The sequence below is a fragment of the Podarcis filfolensis genome (genome assembly GCF_964270895.1).
Source record: "Podarcis filfolensis genome assembly, chromosome: 3".
NCBI lineage: Eukaryota > Metazoa > Chordata > Lepidosauria > Squamata > Lacertidae > Podarcis > Podarcis filfolensis.
Window position 1 is genome coordinate 88,765,134 of NC_139606.1, and position 27,109 is coordinate 88,792,242.

A 27,109-nucleotide genomic window follows, 5' to 3' on the forward strand; every position below is an offset into this window, starting at 1 on the left:
AGCATTGGATCCCGCGTTACAGATCCCCACGGGCTTGCGAGCAAACCACACCATAGCTGTCAACGTTTCCCTTTTTTTAAAAGGGACATTCCCTTATTCCGAATAGGATTCCTTGCAAGAAAAGGGAAAAGTGGACAGCTATGAACCACACGCTGGAGGAGCCGAGCCGCTGTGCCCGCCCCTCCACCGACTGAACGAAGCCCCTGCCTTCCTGCCTGCGCGCGCGCTTCCCCGGGCGAGAGGAGACGCCTTGCACCCCGTCAGCGCGTCCGAGCCGCGCGAGGCGAGTGCGCCTGCGCGGGGAGAAGGGGGAGGCGGGTTCCGGACCACGTGGCTGCCGCGGGGCCGCCCGCTTGCCTGCTGGGAGCAGAGAGGGCCGGGCCTCGAGTGCGGGAGCGAGCGAGCGAGCGCCATGGCGTCGGCGTCAGCGGCAGGAGCATGCTCGAGAGAAGAGGCCTCGGCCGTGGCGGCGGCGGCCGCGGCCCCCACCGGCGCGCTGCCGGTCTTCGCGGCGGCGGCCCCGTGCGCCTTCTCCTCCGGCGGGCAGCGCTTGGTGGCTCTGTCGGGGCCCGACGGGCGGCTCCGCGTGTGGGAGACGGGCAGCAGCCGCCTGCACCACGAGTACGTGCCCTCTGCCCACCTCAGCGCCGCCTGCACCTGCCTGGCCTGGGCGCCGCCGGGAGCAGGAGGAGGAGGCCGCCCGTCGCCCAGCAAGGTATCCCCGTCCCCCCGGGGCTGAAGGGGGTCGGAGCGGGACGGGAAGGGAAGGCTGGGCCTCCTTCGCCTCCCCCGACGGGAGGGAGCCTGTCAGTCTTCACGGGGAGGGAACGAGGGGGGAGGCAGGAAAGGAGAGGCCTCCCCCACCCCCACCCCAGAAAAAAACCGAGCCTTGCTTCTTTCTCACGTGCGGCTGGGCCTCGGGTGCCCAGGAGGAAAAAGCAGCGCTTTTTGGCCTGGCCTCGTAGGGGGTGTAGTGGTTTTGCAATAGGGGGTGAGTGGGGGCTTTCCTGCTCTTTCCCCAGTTGTTTTTTTTGGGGGGGGTTGAGGATTTCTGCTCTAGCGGGCCCCGTCCACCTCCTCCACCACCAGGGCTCCCTTGGGCCGCAGCTGCAGCACATGTGTTCCGCTGTGGCTCCGCCCCGAGGCCGTCGCATGGTGGCTGGCAGAGAGGAGTTTTGCGCCCCGTGCGAGTGGAATCTGCGCCACCAGGCCGAAACCGCATCCTGGCCTTGACTAGATAGCCTAGCCTCGGTCCGTAAAGAAGCTCTGGGTGGTCGTTCTCCCCCCCCCCCCCAGCTCTAAACAAGATCTCAAGTTAGGAACTCAGGGAGCTACATTATTCCATTTTAAAAAAAACCAAAAACCTATCATCTGCACTCTCTGGGAGTATAGTAGCTTTTCAGGTTTCACGCAGGAGGGCTGAATTTGGGGTGGTTTGCATAAAAAGCAAGTAGTGGTACTACTGAGATATGGCCCCCCTCCCCTTTTCCTAATCCAATCCCTGAGTCCAGAGATGATGCTGAGGACTCAGCCTTGGGTGGTGTGTGTAAGTTTCTCCCTCTCTGTGTATAGGAAGCCAGTCTCCATAATGCTGTTCCACTCCAGTGATACTAAGAAATAAATCCCCACCCCTCAGATCAAGTTAGGAGTGGGCTGTATCCTTGATAGCTGGTAACAGAGGATGTGGGGCAGCCCCCCACCTTGGTTATGTTCTTCAGTGCACCCCTTTACTTCATCCTGTGTAAATGAATTCACTCCAGTGGGTGATCATTGTAGGGGTGTCAAACTAGTTCCTGTACATCTCAGTTTCTTTAGTGAGAGTAAGGATAAATAGCAAGGGAGCTGTGTAAGAGATATAGAAGCTAATCGCCAAATGGCACCTTAAACCTAGGTTACAGTTGCCACAACAGAATGTCTAGGCACCTTTTTTTGGCAATGAGATTTCTTATTAATATTTTCATTCCTATACCACTTTTTGTTTTAAAGGAAAAAAGTCTCAAATCTCAAAACAATCCAGAATAAGACAAATTCATGCTTCAAGGAAAATTATTTCAGATCCTTTTCTGACATTTTGCTTTCCCCATATTTATTTATTTACCTATCTAATTTATATAGGAAGCCAGTGTGGTGTAGTAGTTAAAGTGTCAGATTAGGATTTAGGAGATCAGGGTTCAAATCCCCATTCAGTCATGAAGCTCACAGGGGGGACCCTTGGCCAGTCACCGCCTCTTAACCTACCTCACAGGGTGCTTGTAAGGATTACTTCAAAGTTTGCTTTTGAGGGCTGAAGCCTTGTGCTGCAACAGTTGTCCTTATTTGGCACATGGATGTTTTTCAGCAAAATCCCATCCCTGTTTATTCAAATACAAGTCCTATTAAATGTGTATAGAATGTAGCCTTGGTGTCCTAATTTACTATTTTATTTATAACCTGCTTTTTCTGTTAGTTCAGATATTTTCTGCACAGTCCATAAGTTGCTCAGTATTGATCCCAGTGGAACAGCGGCCTTGTGAGCTCTTTGTACTAAATCTGATATGTGAACAAATAAATAGAGGCAGCCTTTTCTATATCACCACATCATTCACAAACTTAGAAGAGTTTCCTTTTTATCTTGGATTTCCAAGGAATGCAGCAAAGTTACTGCTAGTCTTGTAGCAAGAGGGAGTGCGATTTTGAAAGAAGAAATTTAGTGCACATTTTTTCCTATGGTCACATATAATTGTAAAGTACAGACATAAACTTTGTTTCCATAGGCACATTTGTTAGCCAATTCTGTTCAAAATGTTGCAGAACTAAAACACCCTTGCTTGAACCATTCATGTTGCTCATGTTATTTAATAATACATAAAAATCATTACAGTTGTAGCTTGGATCCCGAACGCCTTGGTACTTGGACATTTTGGCTCCCAAACACTGTAAACCTGGAAGTGAGTGTTCCTGTTTGTGAATGTTCTTTGGAACCCAAACATCCGACGAGGCTTCCAATTGGCTGCGGGAGCTTCCTGCATCCAATCAGAAGCTGCACTTTGGTTTCCGAATGTTTTGGAAGTCGAATGCACTTCCGGAACAGATTCCGTTCAACTTCCAAGGTACGACTGTATTCTTGATCGGAAGAATTCATGTGCTAAAACACCTCTAGTCACATGAAGCGTATCTATATACTGTATTGTAACATCACACATTCCTCAACACTTTTTAATGTATTAAAAAGGGCTACACATTTTTGAGAGGGAAGGCTTGCTACCAAGACTAAGAATGTCCTGGAGATGAGTATAAAACAGAAAGCAGATTTCCTGGCACCATTCAACACAACCTGGGCAGTCTATATTTCAGGGTATTTTCTTTCTTCTGTCCATGCCCAGTTTGATCAGGAGTAAGTTGCCCCCCCCCCGGATCTTAATACTGTATTGCTTCTTTGTGCTGAATTTTGAGACCTGTAAAAAAAACCAGTGGTCTGCAGACAGAAAGATAACATGTTTAGATAACATGGATTCCAAAAAGCCTTAACATCTCTAAAACTGACAGTGTTGGCTTTTGAAATCAGTACTTCATTCAATATGATTTACTTGTAACCTTAGAATTAAGAACCCAAATGCTTACTAAATTTGTTGACAAATCTTCTAGTATGGAGAAATCTGAATTTATGCATAGAAAGGTATAATCATTTAGTGGAGAGCTGTTTTGTGTGTAGGTGGTTTCTTTGTATTAAATGAAATTACTGTAGCAATTGGTACAATTGTTAAAGCTACACACACATACTCAGACCACACTTTCTGATTCCTTTCCTCACATCCTGGTTCAGACATACTGTGATTCACTGCAGTGTCATAAACAGGCAAAAATGGTTTGTATGAATTGTAGTAAGATTCTAAAACAGAATCAGAAGCTGAGCTGTAAATGTTTCCAGTACTGATTTGGAAGCAAATGATCATTTATGTCACAGATGGTCAACCTAGGCCCTCCAGATGTTGTTGGATTTATCAGCCCCAACTAGGATGGCCGGTGGTCAGGGATCATGGGACTTGTAGTCCAACAAGCTTAGTGTAGTTGTAGATGTTAATTTATAAGTAATATTTTAAATGATGTAAACATATGTATGTATGAATGTATGTATATACATATAGACATATAAGTGATATGTATATGTTTTTGGTTCTCCTTTCTACTTTAGGTGCCAGAAACCAAAATTTGTTCTTGTGGCTTGTGCAGAGCTCAATTCAAAACAGTACAAACCTAAAATAAGTTTAAGAAAGTAGACTTCAGGTTTTCATGCTAGCAGTTCAGAGAGAATCAGCTTAGTGAGTTTATAGGTGAGAAATCAAATATGCTCTTTGTGTGGTGGCTAGTTCACAGTATTTTTCAGACTGACACCTGCCAGTCATGCTGTGTATCTTGCCTACGCCTGAGACTCCTTCACTGGTGTCACTTGTGGGAAGGGTGAAAATCTTGGGAAGTATTACTAACAAATCTGGAAGGCAGATGTTGGTCTGGGGGCAGGGGAGCCGGCCTGCAGAGAAACAGCAAAATAGAAACTGAAACTAGAGAGGAGGGAATTGCGATTTATGTGGAACAAAACGGAAAAAAATGGTTTAATTTTATAAACAAATAGGGCCTCAGAAACCTGGGGGCAGGGAAATAGAAAAGAGAGGGGGTAATGGAGGGTGGGGCTCACATCCATGGTAGCACGGAGTGAAACCCAGTTTGCAAGTAACACTAAACCAAATCTTGACTTACTGTGTTAGCATGTGGATTCCCAGTGAGGAGACAACAGCCACTGCACTCATGCCCTTGTCCTGCTGCTGTGCTGCCCAGAGCTATGCCATGGTTTGGTTTAGTATGTTGTCAAAACTCACATTTGTGGTTTGTCTCATTCCAGGCAAATTGCAAGCTGTTTTTTTTTTTTTTAATTAAGGGAAAAAATACCTTGGTTATTGGTTACAAGCTTGTGGTCTGGATGATGAACTAAGTCAAACCATTGCTTTACCCTGGGTAGCATGGTGGCAGCAGAATTGGGAGAGGAATGCAGCAGCGACAGTTTCCTCTCTGGGAAACACCACACTAAGCCATGGTTTGGCTTAGTGTTATGAGGGAACTGAAGCAGAGAGGGAAGACTAGATGCATACTACAAAGAGGATAGCGAGAGCAAAGCGCACTGGGGGAGAGGATTAATAAAGAGATTCAGAGAAACAAGTTAAAAAAGAGAGGAGGGGTTCCTACAGGCTGCTGGAAGAAAAAGGAAGATAGAAAATCAGTTAAAATAATGAAACTATAGCAAAAATGGTTGTCCATTGTTTACTTAGTGAGACAATCCTCCTGAGTTAATAGAAGCATAACTGGATCGGAATGATTTGAGTTGTGGCCCAATTTTTTTTTAAGGTGGCAGTTAAGAACAACATTGCCTCTTAATTCATTTTAGCTCTTTTTGTAGCCTTAGGTGAATAACATACTTTGGCATAGTCTTTTTAAATGAATAAATTGAAGATGATGCCTTCCTCTTTATGTGGCTGGGAGAGAGATTTTGCAGAATATTTTTAGCTTGTTTTGGAGACGAGAAAAAAGAGAGCAAAATGCGTGCTTTTGAACTTGCTCTTGAACATGGCCCTTACTGGAATAAAGGCAATACTTAATATTGAGTATAGGTTGTCTCATTTGGGGAATAAAGCATTTAAAGCAGGAGCTTGGTTTTGTTCTGGGTTTTCTTTAAAATATACAACTAAGGCTCTAAGTTCATCCCCTTCAATGTGTGAATAAACTTTGTTTCGTTTTGCCCAAGGATAGCAGACATTGAGCCCTCCAGGTGTTGAACTGCAACTCCCATTAGCCCAACCCAGAATGATCAGGAAAGATGCAAATTGGACTACAGCTTCACCTGGAGGGCACAATATTGGTTATCCCTGACCTTGCCTGTAAAACTGTAATTTAATATAGCCAACCAGACTATTTTTTCTGTCTTCAATTGATCTCTTTACAGGAAGGCCCTCAGAGAAAGAAGAGGAAATCTGAAGCTGCAGAAGCAGGTGAACAGTTAGATCTTTTGGCTATTGGTACTGCAGTTGGCAGCATTTTGTTATACAGCACAATAAGAGGAGAATTACAGAGTAAACTAGTAAGTATTGCAACAACATTCAATGTTTTTCTACGACTAAAACAAATTGTATTTTTCTTAACATAGGTTTTATTAGACTAGCTTAATCATAACTCACATAAAATGGTTCAAGCATTGATGCAGTTAGAAATGGAATTTGTAAAACCTGCAAGGTGTCATGGGAACCTGAAATGCCTGTGTTTTTGGTGAAATACATGACAAGATAAGAGAATAAATTACCCAAATTTCATGCAGCTCTGACAGTGTGCTGCTTACAGTGGTGCCTCGCAAGACGAAATTAATCCGTTCCGCAAGTCTCTTCGTCTTGCGGTTTTTCGTCTTGCGAAGCACGGCTATTTAGCGGCTTAGCGGCTATTAGCGGCTGTTAGCGGCTTTAAGAAAACAATGGAACAAAGGAACAAAGGAAACAAACTCGCAAGAACTCGCAAGACGTTTCGTCTTGCGAAGCAAGCCCATAGGGAAAATCGTCCAGCGAAGCGATGCAAAAACCGAAAAACCCTTTCGTCTTGCGCGTTTTTCATTTTGCGAGGCATTCGTCTTGCGGGGCACCACTGTATATGAATTTTACTTGAAATTAACAAAGTCCTTCATAAGTAACTTATTTAGGTTTTGTAAAAGAATGTACTTCCTTGTCTGTGACTGAAAAGATGGGAAGTTAATATTCGGGTAAATTACAATGTGTCTGAAGGATCTCTCTTGGTGGACCTGTGGTTTTTTAACATGTATTTTAGTGTCCGGGTAAGTGAACTTAAAGGAATAGCAAGATGTATAAAGAATTCAAGGGGGATAATTCCAGTTAAGCCAGAAGCAGGCTGAAATGCCAGAAGGGTCTCATGACACAGATGGACAAATTTCACTTCCTTGATATTCTGGAAGTATTCCCTGGGATTTGGGCAGTAGGTCAGTGGCTTGCATCATGCATTTCTTCTGGGCTGCAGTTACCAAAAGGTAAACAGTTTCGGAGGGTGATTAGAAATGTTATACAAATGCATAAAATATTCATACCTCCTCAATATGTCAGTAATAAGCAAGTTCAGGTACCTATAATGGGGAACCTTTGGCCTGCTGGGCTGTTTCTAGCAATCTTTGCCTGCATGCCAATGATGTGATGTAATTTGATGTTACCTGTTATTTGTTTTAATCTGCCCCACCACTTTTCACAGTTTTCCTAGGGTTACACTTGAAGTCACAGTTTGTAGTTCCTTGCTGTGGCTTTTATTGTACAATTTTTAAAGACACATTTGAAAATGGTGCATTTTCTGCATCTTCTGTCCAGTTGCTAGAGGGGTTTCTGCAGATCCTCATATCATCTATGGTAATGCTGAGGAGCCCCCTTCTTAAAATGATTCATTCAGGGAGAATTTGAAAAGTAGAAGAGCATGATAGAGTGGACACATCTCTTGTATGACTAGATGTAGTGATTATGGGACAGCTCAGGAAAGAGCTACTCAAACAATTAAAAACAAGGATATAGTCCTGTTGGTCCATAAGAGAGAAAAAACCCCTCCAACGCCCACTCTTAGATAGCACCTTTATTAGTACCAACCCAAAAAGTCAGAAGAATGTGGCAAGCTGTTGGGCTCTTCAGGATTTTTCATTGGGCATGGTGTTACCTGGGATGGAGACAGTAGTTGGATGAGGAAAATTAACTGCTTCTCAATCTAACCTACCTCACAGGGTTATTGTGGGGAGTAAATTAGGAATGGGAGAACCATGTTTGTCACCTTGAGCTTCTTGGAGAAAAAGGTGAGATATAAATGCAACAACAACAACAAATGATGATGATGATGATGCTACTACTAATAATAACAATCCCTCTGTGTTCAAACATGGTCTGCCTGCTGCTACTATGTCTAGTTCAACCCTGGCTAACAAAGCCATATGTTTTCCACTACTTTGTCCTGAAGAAGTTTGTCCTAAGCACGAAGTTACTGGGTGTGAATGATAGAGCACAGAGTAATCCACAAGCGCCCCAGTGACAAATGTTATTGCAAAAGTACTGAAGTGGCCACAGAAAGGTAGCAGAGATTGATCTAACCCCACTAGGGAAGTGATGTTACTTGCTAATAACCTTTTCTTTTCATCTAGAGTGGTCATGACCGTAAAATAAACTGTGTACGGTGGCACCAGGACAATGGCTGCTTATATAGCTGTTCAGATGACAAACACATTGTGGAATGGAACACACAGACGTGCAAAGTAAAATGGTGAGTCTGGCTTTAAAAACAACACAAAACAGCTACAGATAATTTACTGCTGGAGTAGATGCCATACATGGAGGTTTAAGACATTTGGGGGGGGATGGCATATTTTCTGCAGCAAATTATTTCCTCTATATTATGATGTGCGTGCAGTAAGAATTCTCATTCAAGTTGGGGAGCTTAAGGCCTTTACTTTATGTAGCAATTAAATTGGTGGCTGCTGTGTGGACGCTAGGTTGTTTTGCTGCTAAAAGGATTTATTTGTGAGTTATTTTAGTTGTAATCAGGGAGTACATTCAGTGTGGAGAACATGAGATAAAAATCATAGGTATATGAGAGATGAGATGTTGCAGGTGCCTGGAGGTGTTTATAGCTGTATAGTGATAATACCACTGCTGATGTTATTACAGGAGTGAATCTGACTTTATTTCAGATAGGTGCATTTAAACTCTATCTTTGGGAGTATTTCCTGGATTCAGAAGAAGCTCAGCATTTTAAATTTTCTTAAATGGGGAAGGCAGGATAAAGCACAAGGTCTATTTATCTGTTTTGGTTATTAAAGCACATTTCCTGAAGATTAAAGCATGCAAACTTAATAGGAGACTTCCTGTGTTGATCAAGTTGTCCATTTGCAAAAAAGGGAATGTTTCTTCCTCACTTATTTTTTCTGGCTTCTCTGAAGTTATTGAGCTTCTGCAAGGAATGGCTAAACCAAAATATATATGATTTGGAATCCCGGAAGCCTTATGCAGATTTACAGACCTTACACATACCGTATTTTTCGCCTCATAGGACGTACCGCCCCATAGTTGTTGTTGTTTTTTGGGGGGGGAATAAAGAAATTTTTTTTATCCCCCCCCCCCCAGGAACGGGGCTGGCGCGGGGGAAGCCCGAGCTTCCCCCGACCCCAGCCCCCAGAACAGCCTGCTATCCGCAAACCTAGGGAGCCACGCCGGTCTCCCCAGGCTTGCAGAGAGCTGCGTGAAGCCCGGGCGCGCAGGCAGCTCTGCGCAACCCTCGGGAGCCTGGAGCGGCTTCGCACTGGTCTCACAAGGGTTGCGCAGAGCTTCCTGAAGCCTGCATTCGCCCCATAGGACGCACACACATTTCCCCTTCATTTTTGGAGGGGAAAAAGTGCGTCGTATAGGGCGAAAAATACGGTAATTGCATTGCCTTCCCTGCTCAGCCTAACATTTACATGTTGCACTTGGCATACAGGCAACAACCAGTTGATGCATGTCCAATTGATGTGTGGCCATGCACCCGCACATCATGGCAACTTGGAAGTGGCCAGAAAAGGGGGCGGGTCTGATTTATGCGCACTTCACCATTGCACACGATTACCTGGGATACAACCCACATGCAAATCGGAGGTTGCCTGTATATGTTAGCATGCAAATGCCCAGAGTCCAGTTGTATAGGTCTCTCTTAAGCTGTTACAAATGAGAAGGCCAATATTTGAGTGGGCTGGGCTGACACAGTCCTGATGAGCCCTGAAAAGCTATATGCACGTTTATATATTTAAGATATATAAACTATTGGGAAATAAAACCCTTAACAGCTTGGGACCAGTTTACTTTCAGGATTACCATACCTTATACATGTCCACTCAACTGCTTTGATCTATGGACCTGGTTCTGTTACAGGTGCCACGTAATACTCATTCTACAGTTGTAAGATAGTGTGGCAGCACCTGTACTTTGGAACTCCCTGCCTGTTGATACCAGGCAGGTGCCTTCACTGTATTCTTTTTGGTGCCTGCTTAAAATATTTTTGTTTAGGCAAGCCTGTCCAGATATATAGATGCTGATGTGTTTTGATCTTTTAAATGTTTTAATTACTTGATTTTAACTGTTTTTATTGGTAATTTTAATACTTCTTGCAAATCACTTCCCATGGCACATTTAACACTCTTGAAACAAATGTTTTGAGGCTACACAATTCTATTATTTTAAATGCCCCTCCCTTTATTTTTGCCATGGTACGTACTCTTGCCAGGGCTGTGCTCACTGTTCTTCCTATTCTTCTCAAACTTTATAGCAAATGGAAAGGAGATAACAGCAGTGTGAGCTCACTATGCATCAGTCCTGATGGAAAGATGCTTCTGTCAGCTGGTCGATCTATCAAATTGTGGGACCTGGAGACCAAGGAAGTCTACAGAGTAAGTATTCACTTGGGGTAAATAAGAACATAGGGAAGATTGCTAACTTCTTATGGTGAACTGAGTTGCTTCACTTCATCCTGTTTAAGTAATATAATTTAAGGTAGAGGTTTGCTGGAAGGTTTGCTGTGATGATACTGTCAATGTGGTTTCTACTGGCTGACAGTTGAATGAGGACATGAGATTCCTTGGCTGTGTCTGAGCACTGCCAGCAGCCTGTTCACCAAATTATATCTGCATTATGGAAAAAGCATAGAGTTGTGTCCAGGGGTTTCCCTAAGCAGACAAAAGGCTCTTTGATCCAGAAGAAGACTCTTGTCTACTCTCAAATCTCAGCTGTTACGTTTGCTTGATTTTGTGGGGTCTCCCAACCTTTGGAAGAGTCTTTTTGGTGTGCTGCCATGGGGAAGAGTGGGCAGGGAAGTCTCCTTCCATCAGCCTCATTACACTATTTTTTTTAAAAAAAATAATTCCTTCCAGTAGCACCTTAGAGACCAACTAAGTTTGTTATTGGTATGAGCTTTTGTGTGTATGCACACTTCTTCAGATTTTTAGTTAAACATAACATAAGTGTAATGCTAGAGTAGACCAAAGTCCTGTCTGGTCCAGGGTTCTGTTTCCCACAGAGACCAACCAGGTACCTGTAGGAAGCTTATAAGCAGGAGATGAGAAAAATAGCCATTGATTGCCTTATACAACAATAGTTTGTCTAAAGCTTTCTAAGGCGGTTCCCAGTCTAACACAACAATTTATGTTGTTGAGCTGATGAGCTCGAAGCCTTTTTTTCTACTTAGCTATGTTCCTAAGGCAGATTTGGATATATCCTTATCAAATGACAGATATACCCAGACCTATAAGTTTGTTTCTTTTGAAGCACACTGACCAATGCTTACCCTGTGCTTATTTTTGCACTAACTCTGGAAAAATGATTCTGTTACATGCAGAAATACAGTACCTTTGAGCACATGAGAATGACAAGCTGCCTGTCCCTCCCACCCCTAGACACTGTAATGCATTATTATGCAAAAGTAATTTGTAATAGGTTTCCTGCTATTCTAAGGAGCCTCTTTGATTGTTGAACCTGACATTTTTTATATTACCTTTCTGGGAAGCTCTACAGAAAGATGGAATAGATTAACTCTTGTGGAAAGAATAATGATTGGAGAAATAGAAAGCAATAACATCATGAGATAATGATCTAATGTACTGAAATGCATTCTTAAAATGACTTGCTCAAGCTCACAAAAGAACATCATTTCTTTTTTGGATAAAAAACATCGTTACCAGTTTACCTTTTCATTTATCCCAAACACAAGACTTACAACTTCTGCTGCAATACATATAAGCTTATTGTTATTGGATTTAAAAGTGGTTTCTTTAATATTTGCCTTTCATCCTAATCCTAAATTCATTTTCTCGTAAGAAAATCCCATTGATTTTGGTAGAACTGGTGTGTAGAACAGATATTTTATCTTACATTTTTTAATTGGGTTTCATTTCTAAAATTAAATTTCTTCTCTAGCATTTCACAGGACATGCTACAGCAGTTTCAACTCTTATGTTCGTCACAGTACGACCTCCCAATGAAAATCAACCCTTCGATGGAATTACAGGGCTATATTTCTTATCTGGAGCAGTGCACGACCGGTTACTCAATGTTTGGTATGTAGCTTTCCCCCTAACAATCAGTGTTGTCAGTTTGTACCCCAAAATATGAAATGTACTTAGAAACACAAAAAGCTCCATGATCAGAAATGTGGATTTTGGATAGTTGCTGTGAACAGATGTAATGAAAAACGTGGCTTCTACTCCTTCACAGTTCAGTGCAGAAATGAATTTCCAGGGTTCTCTGAGCATGTGCTTATGTTACACTGTGGTGTCATTGTTTTGTTATTTTTGCCTAATTTTTGTCACTATTATATCCCAAGGCAGGTGAGATCAGACAGGAAAGAAAGGAATGCTGTAATGAGTTTCATGGCTACAGATGAGCCAATCCATATCGACCTGACAATGTCAGAAAGCAAAGAGGAGGTAAGGAAATGTAACTTACCTGTTGATTTTCTGATGCCACTGTGTAGAAACTATTTTGGCTCAGTTCTGATCTATTTTGTATAACTGGAGAACTTAAAAAGCAGCCATTAAAAATAAACTTTGTGATTTTAAATATTTAAGTTATATTTATAGTAAATGTTTCTGATGAACATTTCATAGAATCATAGAGTTGGAAATGGACCCTGAGGATCATCTAGTCCAACCCCCTGCAATGCAGGAATATGCAGCTGTCCCATACAGGGATCGACCTGCAACCTTAGCATTATCAGCACTATACTCTAACCAACTAACCTATTTGACCACATTTATAGAAGTAGAGAAAATATCTGAATTATTGATATGGTAGTTGTTTTGTGATCTGATGATGTATTATTTCTTTTCAGCCAGTTAAGCTAGCAGTTGTATGCAGAGATGGACAGTTGCACTTATTTGAACAAGTCTTGAATGGGTAAGTTGGTATTTAAACATACACACATCTCTATTTCAATAGTGTGTTACCAAAGCGTGGAAGAGAGTAGTGGGGCAAATCTTTGTTGGCAGCAAAGTTCAGTTTGGATATATCTGAAACACTGAATACTCTTTTTAATAAAGCACAATATTTGTGTTTGTCTTATAATTTGATATTTAATAGAAGTCCTTTCAGCTGTACTTTTTGAATTGTTTTAAATGACTGAGGCAGAGGACTGTGAAATTGAGGGGGGCGGCACTCAGGTTTGTCACTGATTATCACTTTAGGCAAATATAACTTGACTTTGTTAACCTGTCAGCAAAATGGCAAACTTGAGGCTTATTCTCCTTGCCATCTTAGCACATGGTAGCTGTAGTTATGTAGAGCGGTAGTCTCGTAATCTGGGAAACCGGGTTCGCGTCTCTGCTCCTCCACATGCAGCTGCTGGGTGACCTTGGGCTAGTCACACTTCTTTGAAGTCTCTCAGCCCCACTCATCTCACAGAGTGTTTGTTGTGGGGGAGGAAGGGAAAGGAGAATGTTAGCCGCTTTGAGACTCCTTAAAGGGAGTGAAAGGCGGGATATCAAATCCAAACTCTTCTTCACTTATTCTACAGCATTCAAACTCTAAGGTAGTTGTGTTGATGACATACTACAAAGAATTTGATTGGCTACTTGATGGTCTTTGGTTGGTTCTGTCAAGGCAAACCAACCTGGGATAATTTTTTTAATGAAGGATTGTATACAGATTAATGCCTAACTTCATTCATTATGGAGCTTGAGCTTTGATTGGGAGTAAAAAGTAGCTTTCGAAGGTTGTGAGGCTTGTTCCCATGTTTGACTGTGAAGAGATTTTAAAACTGCGGAGACAGGTGTGCAGAATATAATATTTAACAGACTTATTTCCTTGCAGTTCCTGCAAAAAACCATTGACATCAAAATGTACAATCCAGGTAGCAACATCTGGAGAGGGAAGTGATACCACGCCAAAGCCAATCCCTATTCTAGCAGCTGCATTTTGTTCCGATAAGGAATCATTGCTACTTATGTATGGAAACTCCTTACAGCCTGTCATTGAGAGAGTGGTATGTGATGTCTTTTTGAAACTCAAAAGTTGATGCCTTGATACAGAATCTGAATCTAAGTTGAGATTATTACTATTTCATGCTGAGTTTTATCTGATGCTCCTTGTAATATTTCAGGAAAGCTTTGATTTTGCTTCATAATTAAAAATTCATTAATTAAAAGTTCATATAGCCTCTTGTTTTTGCAATTCAGTTGCAATTAAAACTTTGTTAGCTTAGTTTATACATAGGTTACATGATTGGGGGAAGTGGACAACCTAAAAAGCTTTCATTCAAGAGTCTTCCCTGTTACTGAAACTACTTGGATACTGTGACTAAAAACTGTTACTGACCTGTGAAAGTACTGACATCTATTTTTGTGCCTCCCTCTGTTGTAGCTTGTGAATACTACAGAGTCACATATGTGCTTAGTAAGAGACATTCAGAAGACCTTGATGCTTAAAACAGAAATGGCTGTGACAAAGGTAAGATTGAGATCTGTTTTTAAGTAATCCTTTTCATAATGGAGATGTTGGTTTCTTTGATATAATACATAGAGTAAAAAAAAATGGCAAGTTCATGGTGGCATCCCAGAACGTATTTTTAAATACACTGGCGTTTTTGTCTATGAAGGTGATTTGAACCTAAGATACATTTCAGCCATTAGAATTGCTCTGGCACACATAGTTCAGTTCTGCTATGCATATCTTTAAAATGATGGATTTGCGTGTATATTCATGATGATAAGTGTGTTGTCTTTAACAACACCTACAAAACTGTTTCGTCTTCAGTTTCTTGATATTTTATCCACTTGCGTATTGGCATAGATGGGCCAATGTAAGCTTTCTAACAGTGAACTTACAGGGCTTCTTCTGCTACGCTAACCACAAAGGAAGGGAAAGTTTAAGGGTCCTCGAGTATGCTGTGATGACTTTGATCTTGGTTTCGCTTTTTGCTGAATTCCAATGATGACACATTTCTCTTGGCTGTCTGAGCATACCTAAAGGATGGAAAGCAATTTGTATATCTCACAGGGGCATGCCTCTCTGTTCTAGGAGCCCTTATAATTAGGATCCAAACAAAGCCCACCAAAATAGTAGACTCATTGTAAGCAGGATAGTTCCTTAATGAGCCAAATGAGTGTTGCTTAATGAGCCAAAATAATGCTGCAATCTAATCATCTTTGGGAATAAGCCCCAGGGAAATAAGTGTGGCTTACTTCTGAGTAGACATGCATAGAGCATTGTCCTGTAATTACTGAAAATATGTAAGTTCTGTTTTTGTCATGCATCTGGTGCTATTAGCTGTTGCTTATTTTGATATTTATCTGTGTACAAATTGAGCATGGATGGTGCCAGTGGTTCAGTTTATGACCTTTGGCAAAAACTCAGATTTCCAAAATGCAGACTTTCCTTGCAAACAAATTCATGTTAAAGTAGCCATATCATTCAGAAGTTGTACCCAGTTAAGTTCTACTCAAAGAAGGTCCACGGACCCACTGTTGTGCATAAGGATTTTCATTGCGTAAGCGGGGGGGGGGGGGGGACAGACACTTCCACAGGTCTCAGTACCAGGCAGAATAAAAGAAAATGTGGGAAGGCCATTTGAGCTTCTGCTACCTTGCTGTAAGAATGCAAACGGAAATCCCATGGGAAATTGTCATGCTTTTGCTGACCTTTGATACCCTCCACCCACATATATGACTTAAGGAGTAATCAGTCTACCTACCTTGTATCTCCTCTTAATATACTTCCTGGGAGGAGGGACTGGAGAGCTTGCCTTTCCCTAGCAGCTGCCCATTGAATCTTAGCAATCAGTATAGTTTAAGTCACTAATAAAGGTGTAAAAACAAAACAAAAAAACTGAGGCAACTGAGAACTTGCATATGGCGGCATTAGCTGTTCTGCCATTCCAGCAATAATGGGTTTCAGTTCCTAAGGCACAAGAGATTTCAACAGGTTATTAGGAGGAGTTTTTTTTAAAGCGCATTTTAAAGATCATAAAATTTAAATTCTAGGTATTAACCCTGCAGTTCTGTTTGCTTAGTAAGTATCTTGTTTCTGTTATTTTTCTTACCGTTTAAATTGTTTAAATAATGAGCTAGCTGCCAGGTATGTTTTCTCTTAAAAGAACAGTTTTGGTTTCAAGTGAAATACCTGTTGTGCAAATTAAATTGGAACAAGATCAAAATTACTGTGTAAAATAGGGGGGCAGTTGTACTCGTACAAATGGAGATATCGTTTCTTCTTCTTTTTTAAAAGGTGAAAACTCCCATAATCAACTCAGAAGTCAAAACGCTAATGCCTGGACTTCCTGGACATAGTGCAGCTATCAAACCTTCATTTCGTGGAGAGAAAATGGAGACCAAAAGAAAGTCTACTGCAGCTAGTAGAGAGGTGAATTGATGTTTGGCCTAGATTAAATGCACAGCACAATCATCATGTATGACTGTACAGTACACACTATGGAGGAGAATGCGCTTTAGATATTTCTTCAGTACACTAACTTCCACGTTGTGTTCTGGGATCCCTGTGGTTTCTCAACAAGAAGGCCAAATACAGTGGATAAGCTTCCTTGAAGTACAATTCTTTGCTTTCCCATTTACTTTTCTTTATAGTGTACATTTGTGGGGCAGTGTTGGGGCACATTCTCAGTTCACACGGGGCAGTGTTGAGGCACAGTGTGTCTGGCCAGTATGCCATATCAATGGCATATATACCTGTGAAGGTATTGCCACTTTGTGTGTATGTTTTGTGGTGGTGGTGGGGAAATGATTGCTATTTGTTTTTAAGTGATTATTCTAACCAGACAGTTCAAAGGTTCACAGGAAGTGGTCAAAAGATCAACCCAGGGAATTAAAACTAAATCATTTTATTTGTATGCTGCCTTTCCAAGGACGGCTTAGAATATATTTTTTTTAAAAACATATGTAACTACAAACATAAAAAGTCATAAACAATAAGCAAACATCAAAAAGTACACAAACAAATTGAACAGTTTCCACATAAATCATAAGATACAAGCTAAAGATACAAAGAATCAACATCCACCACAGTAACAACACCCCCCAAGCAACAACTGATAAAGAATACCCCACTTTCCTGGTCATCCATTAACTCTTGAGTTTGTTCTGTCCTTAAGCTTAATGAATGGCTGGTCTTTCCACGTGCAACTGTAGTGCTCTGAAGAGGGATTTGGCTTATTGGTGGGTGCCATCAAAAGCACCACAAAGCTTAATTATGGGGATATTGTCCTGTATGTAGTGCCCCTTGCTGTGCAAATAAGAATGACTTTTTCCTTGCTGTATAGGAGAGCATTGAAGACCGCCTTGGTGCAATGGATATTGATGTGATGAAAGTGAAACAGTCAACGGGAGGCCTTCCACAGACGGACAATTTTGCAGTGCTTTTAGTTCAGGGTTTGGAAAGCAGTGATCCTGAAATACTAAATGTAAGTGTAAAGAGTGTTGTGGTTAGGGAGGACTCCCTCTTGTACCAAATAGCCATATTTAGTATTTTATTTATTAGGTTTTATGTATTGCTTGTGTGTAAGTCACCCTGGAAGCTTTACTGAATGGTAGAATAGAACTAAATAAATGAGGGGTTTGCTTTGGTTACTGCATGCCTGTTCATGCAGCAGGCTACCCACACTCCAGGGTTGCATGTTCCATGTGTTCCCTCTATTTTCGATGTGGCTGTGAGTTGTGTTGCTTAAATGGTAGCATGTTTTCAAGGGGGGGGAAGAGACTGTAAAGTTGGGGAACCCCCAAATTTGCAAAAGTACCAAAAGAAATCTTCTGGGGGGACGGACTAATTTTGCTCAGTCACCACAGAATGTTGTCATAGCGTTTCATCCAGTACTGTATTGTGCACACACAGAATGGAATTTCACTTGCACAAAGGGACCACCCTCTCTTGTGCACCCTCAAAATCTGCTCGGGAGAGTTGGGAGATACTCCGGAGTAGATTTGGGATATGCATGGGGGGAAGAGGGGAAGGTGAAGCCATGTTGCATGAGCGGAAGTGCATTCATGAGGTATCTGTATGGAATGAACTGAAAACCTGGTGGGAGGGTGGCTGGAACTCAAGTGTTGTTGAAGAAAGCATGGCTGACAAGTTTAATAGTGAGCATGACCACTCCACTTTGAAACATTTTGTTGTAGGTCCCACTTGTTTTTGCATTATATTCATAGAATTGTAGAGCTGGAAGGGACCACAAGGGTCATCTAGTCCAACCCTCTGCCCAGTATAGGGCTTGAATCCATGACCCTGAGATTAAGTCTCATGCTCTACCAAATGAGCTGAGGGGTGTGTGTGTGTGTGACAGTGTGACTGACTGACTGACTAGTCCAAGGCCATCTGATGAATGGGACTTTGAACTTTGGCTTTACCAGTTGAATTACAGTGCATTACCCAATATGCCACACTGGCTTCTGATACAGGGCATTTTTGGTGCCAAGCATAAGCTAGTAACATGGTTCTTTCACTGATTTGCTTTCCCCTCTTTTAACAGAAAGTGCTTCAAACCAAGAAGGAAGCAATAATAAAGAAAACAGTAGCCAGAATGCCTGTGTACTCTGTCATTCCTCTGCTGCATGAGGTAATTTTTTATTATAAGTCACTACAATACCAACATTACACCAGAGTCTTAGTTTAAGTAAGGCAGACACAAGCTTTGTCATAAACTGGAATGGTATGTCTCTTTCATATGAAATGGGGTGGCCTTTAGTTCTCAAAATTTTGTTCCTTGTCAAGTTGAAAGCCAGTTATGAAAACAAGGTTAGTTTCTTGTCACATAAAACCTGATGCAGCACCAGAAGTGAAATAAATGGTTGTTCTGAAAAATGGAAACAGACAGCACTGTATCTTAGTAATATCTGCATAGAATGCATTTCACCACAAGTGAACGTAGTTCATTGCATTATTCCAAGTGGAATGGCTGCCATGACATATTCAGAGGAGAATATTGCCGCTGTGCTACTTGACAGAAGTTACGCTGTTCAGACTATCCAAATATTTTTTATTGGTTTTCATGTAAATACTAGAACTACATATAAAGAAGGAGACTTAGGGATCATAATTGCAGATAATAAATGGCAATCAATTTGGCACAACCCATCCCTACGAACCATCTCTGCTCGTTTGCAGGAGGCTTCTCTTTAAATTATATTTTGCTGTTCAGACTAGTAAACAGCTGTGTGTAGAAACCAAACCGATTTGTACACAAACCACAGCATGTTGCCTTGAATTTGCCCATTGGCTTTTATTCTGATGGCAGCTGAACACTGAAACATCACATTATGTTGTAACTTGTGGTTAAAAATGAGTGCAGTGCATGATTTTTAAATTTTATATCAAGTTCCATTCTGCTTTCTCAGTGTTCAACAGAGTTATCACACTATAATCAAACTTGCTGAATGATCACTGGTTAAACCAAGGGCTCACTTTGTGCAGCCCTTTGTGTAAAAATAAAAAAACCAAGTCTGAAACCAGCATTTAACTAATGGACCAATATTTTAATAAGCTGATGTTGATAGATAAGGTTTTGCAATCTGGTTTGCCATGTAGTACACTGTTTTCTTGGTTTTTTTGTGCTCCAGTAACAAAACTGCTATAAAAAATACTTTATGATGATGATGAATAAAATAGCAAATGGAACAGAAAGTTGAGTTACAAACCTATTTGGAAGCAAGGTTTTGAACACTTGAGAATTTATATTTGCCTTACTGAAGAAAACTGTTTATATCAGTCTTGTTATAGCTGTGCCTGCTTTCTCTATTCCATTTTAGCTCACAAAAAGGCTGCAAGGGCACCCATATAGGTAAGCAGAGATTACATATTTTTCTTCATTAAAATGTGAAAGCACAACTCAGGGCGGCGGTCAACATATATGACATAATTCTGTAAAAGAGTTACTATCAAAGGAGACATAACCAGCAGTTAAAGATCATAAAAACATCTGAAACTGTACTAATCAATATTTAAAAGGGAGGAAAGTTCCTTATAACAGCTCTGATACATCCTTCTGTTAGACAGTGATAAATGATAGTCTCCCGATCCAGCAGTAGTGGTGCTTAAAAGAGAATTAATGTTCAGTTAGTAGCACCAGATGTGCATTTTGAGTGTGTATCCATTTTAAAGGAATGCAGCATGGCTGGGTGACATCCACAGACAGATGTGCATCTGATTTATTTTCAGATCTTTCAGGCAAACTGATAGTTATTGCTATTGCAAATTCATCAATTATTAAAGATGACGGAATGGCTAAATCTGTCATAATAACTTAGAGCTGTCCTGGTTGATCTTTGCCTGACACCCTGGGGAGCCAGGTGATTCTGGGTTAGATGGTCGTAATTCTGCATTGAGGTAGCTTTCTATGTGCACTCTCATCTGCTTTGGGGGGAAAAAAAATGTGAGCGAGGCCGTGCTGCACTTTGGGCTGATGTAAATGCCACTGCTGTGAACCGTACTGCTTACACAGATGGTGCATTGTGCACATCATGATTTCTGACAGTTTCTTCATTTGTATCCCTTTGTGAAGTGGGCTGGGTTCTTCATCTTGAGATATGAAGCATGCTTTGTATTGTTTTTCTAACCCATGTCAGTAAATGCAGGTCACTCTCTTTACTCCTTGTTTTCCAGTGCCTCACAAATGGTTCGATGGCTAAAGGCCGTTTTAACTATACATGCATCTTACCTTTCAACAGTAAGTACTCTTAAACGCTCTCCTCTATCCCAACTTTGTGCTTCAACGATCCCATTTGTGTGACCTGAATTCTTTGCCTGTCCCAAAGCTCACTGATTCTTAATGCTAAGCCCCATTGCATGCAAGCAGAAGTTCACATGCGCAACATTGCGTTCTGCCCGTGGTTCTGAATTGTGCTGATATTGAGACTATGGGCAGATCCACACCTTCAAAAATTGAAACCCCACTGCAGCAGTCCAGTGACAAATAACAATGGTGTCTCTCATTGATTAACTTAGTGGTGTTAATCCAACCTGTGTGCCTATTCGGGCCTCCCTGTTTGGTCCAAATATGCCCACCTGCCCATCATCTAACATCAGGTGGGGAGAAAGGAAGAATTGGACACTAATTCTTAGTACCTTTTGCTTCGCGGGAGAAAACCATTACTGATGCTGCTGGTCTCATGCCCATGGAATGGAATTTCAAAACTGGGGAGTCACCACAGAGAAGGTCATATTCCAGAAGATGAGACCCAGTAATGGATTGTCTCTTTGACATCTGATGGGAAGGCATTCCACAGGATGAGGTCACTACCAAGAAAGCCCTCAGAGCTGGACCTCAGTGTCTGGTCTGAACAATGTGGGTGGAGACACTCCTTCAGGTATCCTGAGCATGAAGCCGTTTAGGGCTTTAAAAGTCAACACCGATACTTTGAATTGTGTTTGGAAACATACAGGGAGCCAATGTAGATATTTTAGGACAAGGAGTTACATGGTCCCAGCGGCTGCTCCCAGACACCAGTCTAGTTGCTGCATTCTGTATTAATTGTAGTTTCCAAGTCACCTTCAAAGGTAGCCCCACGTAGAACATATTGCTGTAATCAAAGTGGAAGATAATGTACCACTCTGTGTATATGTGTATATTTAATATTAATATTTAATATTTATAATATTGCAGCTGGTTTGGTGCTATGGTAAAATGTTGACTATTCCCATGTATTTTGTTAAGAGACAAATGCTTTCTCCCTCTCCTTCTCCTCAGTTGCCGGATCTGGTCCCTCAGCTGGCAATGCTATATCAGTTAATGGAGAGCAGAGTGAAGACTTTGCAGAAGCTCTCTCGCTTACATGGGAAGCTCTACCTTATTGTCACCCAGGTGAGTTGAAGTGGGTTGTAGGGCACAGGAAAACTATGAATGTGAGAATGGAGGGATATTACAAGAATCATGGCTTGTACTCTTCTGGGTGTAATAATTGATTTCAATAGTACTGTGCAGTATTTCTCACAGTCCTGTTGCTCCTTAAAAGCTAATAGTCGTGACATGTTGTCGTTGTTGTTTAGTCGTTTAGTCGTGTCCGACTCTTCATGACCCCATGGACCAGAGCACGCCAGGCACTCCTGTCTTCCACTGCCGCCCCCAGTTTGGTCAGACTCATGTTTGTAGCTTCGAGAACACTGTCCAACCATCTCGTCCTCTGTCGTCCCCTTCTCCTTGTGCCCTCCATCTTTCCCAACATCAGGGTCTTTTCCAGGGAGTCTTCTCTTCTCATGAGGTGGCCAAAGTATTGGAGCCTCAGCTTCATGATCTGTTCTTCCAGTGAGCATTCAGGCCTGATTTCCTTAAGAATGGATACGTTTGATCTTTTTGCAGTCCATGGGACTCTCAAGAGTCTCCTCCAGCACCACTTTACAGCATTGGACTTTCCTTTCGCTTCCAGGCATATCCGCAACTGAGCATCCTTTCGGCTTTGGCCCAGCCGCTTCATCAGCTCTGAATCTACTTGTACTTGTCCTCCGCTCTTCCTCAGTAGCATGTTGGACGCCTTCCAACCTGAGGGGCTCATCTTCCAGCGTCATAACCTTTATATGCCTGTTGCCTTTGTCCATGGAGTTTTCTTGGCAGGGATACTGGAGTGGCTTGCCGGTTCCTGCTCCAGTCATGACATAAGCAGAACTAAATCCCACATTGTCATCTTGATGACAATATATCCTGCAGTATATTGGTTCAGCCTACTGTGAAGAATACATCTGAGCAGCTAACAAAGTTCTAGCCCATGGAAGTTTTTGCCACAATAATGTTTTGAGTCTTTAAGATGTCAGAAGGCTCCTCATGATCTATTACAGAGAAACGAGGATATTCCTTTGGAAATATTTTGAAAGACATATATGTCTCTGTGTGATTATTTTTATATTACAATAACATACTTTTCTAAATGAAGGATAACTTTCCGGCATTCATTAATCCTTACAATTTTCAAGAAGTGTTTCTGAGTAGAATCAGGTGTTAGAGATGCAAACATTTAATGTAACTTCTGAAACATCCACCAGGCTTTTATTTGTATCATAACCTTTTCTCATCCAACAGGAACACAAACAAGCTCTCCGAGTAGCACTGTGTTTTAATCGCACGCAATTTATTTTACTTTCTATGAAGTAATGCAAGTTCCACACATGTGGTAGAATGGCATCGTTTTATAAAATATTGCTACAGCCCCTGTTAATGCCATACATTTCTTTTCAGGTTGCTGCATTGGAACAGACTCAGGATGTGCCTGATGTCAACCAGACTGCAAAGCTGGTGTATGAAGAAGGTAAGGAAAGGGACTTAAGTGGAGGTGCCTTGGGAGCTATCAGGGAACAAGATGGGCTCTCTTAAGGCCGTGGCCCCTTTGTTTCAGATTTAGATTTGTGCATGTAGCATTTTGGTCTTAACGACTGCAATTGGTAAGGAAGAGAATGATTCCACATTGCTGAATTAAGCCTCAAATAGTTGAATCAGTTTTATTGTTCATGTCAGGCTCTCAAAAGTTGCTTCCAGTATTAGTCTGTGCGTGGAAGGAAGAGTTGGACTGAGCCTGCTGCCCCATGTTCAGCATTGCATGTCCAATCCCCTATACTCATGAGTTCAGCAAAATGTCTGAAAAGGAACGCCTTTCCATCCAGGCATACAATTATAGCCATGTAGGGGTCCTTTTCAGGTGTCCCCTTGAACATGCAGATGTTTGGGCTAGTGGCAGTGGCGTAGCGTGGGGGGTGCAGGGGGGGCCGGCCGCACCGGGCACAACATCTGGGGCTTAGGGTTAGGGGGCGCAAATCCACGGGTTAGGGGGCGCAAATCCACGGGTTAGGGGGCGCAAATTACTTGTCTTGCCCCGGGTGCTGACAACCCACGCTACGCCACTGGCTAGTGGGGACAGGTGACATGGTATAGACTAAACAGGGGGAGGAGATTTTATATAAATCCTTAAGACTGCATGCATTTAAGGCTTTATATAAAATCTATATAAAATATATATATCCCATCAGAAATTGAAACGCTACTGCCACAGTCCAGAGATCAAAAACAATGGTGTCATTGATTAACCTGATGGGGACTCAAGGCGGCTTACAGATAATAAAGAAGCAGCTAAAACCCCCCAACAAAAATTAAACATTAATAAATATAATTAAAACACGATCTCACTCGTATGCGTGTATGTTTGTATATATAAAATATCTATTAAAAAACATTATTAACCATGCAGCTTGCCTAATTGTAGTGCCAGAGTGTTTGGTCAGAATAATTCTAGAAGTTGGCTGGCTAGTTTACTGGTCCTGGATGACTAGAGGATTTCGTGAGGGTTACAACCAAATGAGAAGCATAAAGGGGTTTTTGCTTCCATGTTACAGGCTGAAACCAGCTTGTTAGTCTTCTTTAAGAGGGCTTGGGGACTACTGTTAAACTTTGAACCCTACTGAACCTGTTTTTTTCTGCCAGCAAAATTGCTTTGGATCTTCCGAACTAATAGAACAATAGGTTAAATGAAAGAGTTTTTTAGCATATAGTAGTGCACGCTCTTAGTATGTCTTTGAAGAAAGGTCTGTCTCAAACCTCATGCATTCTGTCCTGACAGAATCATCAGAGGAAGGTTCGGATGATGAGATGGCTGGAGAAAATGATTCAGATGTAAGTAAAAGCTCCCAATTAGTTCCTTTCCCCACGCTTGGAGGTCAGGCTCTTAAAAGTGATCACAGTAGTCACGTGTCTTGTCACCTTCTCCTGCAGGAGAACTGGGATGAAGAGGATGAGAAAGAGGAAAGCGATGAGAACGATGAAAGGGATGAACTTTCAGGTGACGAACAAGAAATGGCTATAGAAAAAGAAATCAATGGGGAATCAGATTTGGATCCAGAAAATGAAAGTGAAGAAGAATAGCATATGCTTTAAAAGGGGGCGAAAACTCCTATTAACTGGCCTCCAAAACTTTCTGGACTGCCACGCTGAAAACCGCTTACAACACACAAGGGATACTTGGCCCCAACGGCTGTGACAGCATATTGGGACACTGTATTTCCAAGCCCAGAATGTGTAACAATGCCAGCCTTCTTATTCCTTTACCGCCTGTCTTTGCTTCCTGGGATCACAGTGAAAGATTTTTCTTCTACATAGTAGGCAAAGATTACCCCCCCATTTTCTGGACATTTCATTTTGCATCTTGAATGAAATAGTTTTACCAAGGCTCTTTGGATGATAAACTTGTTGCAGCTCAGTTTCAACAGTTCCAAATTCTGACGGAATGAAGACCACTTCTACCTTAGCCCTCTTTAGTTAAGTACTTTTCCAGTTGGCACCTTGCTGCATTTTTTGGAAGAGAATAAATATTTTTGTAAGACCTTAATGTTGATTGTTCTTCCTCTTCTCTCTCTCCGCCCATGTCCATTCGCTCATAACCGAATTACTTAGGCCTTGGCAGTGGTACAGCGCCAATCAGGCTGAGCAAATCATTTTCTTTTTGAAACCAAACTTTTTATATGTGTGTGTGTGTAAAATCAGTCACTTTTCTTGTACTTCAGAAAAACAAAAGAAAATTAGGTTCATTGGTGGTTCCTGACCTCTTAATTTTAATTGAGCTTGTATATAAGTTTAATGCTGACCCAGAGACAAGAGTCCATCTTTGGAAGGATAAGGATAAAAAAAAATGAAAAGAGGGGGCAGATGCTTGTGAATAATGTAACACAACGCGTATACATTTATTAGGAATTTTTAATCTTCAGGGCAGAACAGGGGTTGCCATTAGTTCAATTAAACTGAAGTGGTATGAACAATTTTTAAGAGCAAGGTTGGGTAAAGGTTTTGAGCCATTAACCAGTATAATGTACAGTTATTTGTCTATAATTGGAGCTGTTGCAACCAAATACTGCCCTCCTTTGTAAAGTGAATAAATATACATTGCCTTTATCATGTACTAGTCCTGTCATGTGTTGTGTATAGTTGGGTGCTTGCAAGTTGAATTTTGTACTAATGATGATTTATCAATTCTGTGGATTTATCATATTCTTCCACTAGTGTTCACTCTTAGGTTTGAAATTACTTGTAAAGAGACTCCTTTTTATGGAGGTTCTTGCAGGGGTGGGATGCTCAGTAAGTTCTGCGGCTAATTATTATTTATTAAATATGGGTTGTATTAAAAGTTTTAGAGAGGCAGACATAGCTAAAACAAATACAGTCCCACAACAATTACTATATTCTGTATTTCCACATCAAGAACTTAAATATTCTTATTACATCAAGTTTATTCTATAAATTTAAGCAACTCAGTCCAAGTAATTACATGTAACTTGCTTTGTTACTTCCATTTTCGTGGGATGTGTATTTTTTTTTTTAAAAAAGACTCCTTTTCCCTCAAAATTAATTTAATATTATATAACAGAATTCTGACTCCACGGGAGTTTAGGAGAATAGGTGTCCGGCACTATATGTGTTCACTGTGTCAGTCTGAACTACCTGCCATTTTAAAAACTGCAGTGACAAGGCCACCTGTCAAAAACGAAAAAAAGGTGCAAAATAGCATTTGCCCAAGGTACCACTACCACAGATAACAGTGCTTTCCACTTAATGAAAGTATTGCACAACTATTATGGATCTTTTGGCAAATGATGCAATTTTGTCAACAGGTGAAAAAGTGGTTTGAGGACTGCAATATTCCAGAGTAGCTATGAAATGGTAATTTCATGTGGAAGTATTCAGGGGGAAAACAAAACAGGAACTTCCCTTGTTTCTGAGTCCAATACATCTGCTGGGTCCCAGTTCTGTATTTGAACAACCAAGTGATGGAGGAAATCATGGAAGCAGTTTCTGGACCACACTGAAATGATGTTATTAAATTTGTATACTGCCTTTCATCCGTAGTGGTTCACAACACAAAATGTTGATGGCAATTCCTTTCAAATATGTCATGGACGCTTTTGTGGAAGCTAATTTAGCCCATCCTCTACCACTGTATTGTGACTTTAAAAGGGTTTGGGTTATTTGCACACATCTTAATCATTTTGACCAAGAGGTGCAACCCCACCTGAAGGGCAAATTCCAGCCCGGCAAAAGCACTTGAGGGGGCAGAACAGAAATCATTGGGGCA

General features: G+C 41.5%; 1 protein-coding gene across 2 annotated transcripts; it reads left to right on the forward strand.

Annotated features, from left to right (window-relative positions):
* Nucleotides 1-271: 271 nt before the first annotated feature.
* Nucleotides 272-25,932, forward strand: WDR43 (WD repeat domain 43). Of its 2 annotated transcripts, none has more exons than XR_014545733.1 (18): nucleotides 272-715; nucleotides 5,972-6,106; nucleotides 8,195-8,313; nucleotides 10,348-10,468; nucleotides 11,991-12,130; nucleotides 12,397-12,499; nucleotides 12,904-12,968; nucleotides 13,881-14,052; nucleotides 14,430-14,516; nucleotides 16,293-16,427; nucleotides 17,341-17,481; nucleotides 18,544-18,630; nucleotides 19,820-19,851; nucleotides 20,673-20,736; nucleotides 21,757-22,030; nucleotides 22,652-23,305; nucleotides 24,608-24,660; nucleotides 24,760-25,932. XR_014545733.1 is itself a non-coding variant. In XM_083604531.1 (18 exons), the coding sequence occupies exons 1-18, from the start codon at nucleotides 413-415 to the stop codon at nucleotides 24,907-24,909; spliced, it is 2,091 nt and encodes a 696-aa protein (XP_083460657.1). In that variant the 5' UTR covers nucleotides 272-412; the 3' UTR covers nucleotides 24,910-25,932. The 2 variants fall into 2 exon arrangements, 1 of the variants encoding a protein (XP_083460657.1); XM_083604531.1 differs by having other exon boundaries at nucleotides 21,757-21,870; nucleotides 23,236-23,305.
* The last annotated feature ends 1,177 nt before the right edge of the window (nucleotides 25,933-27,109 follow it).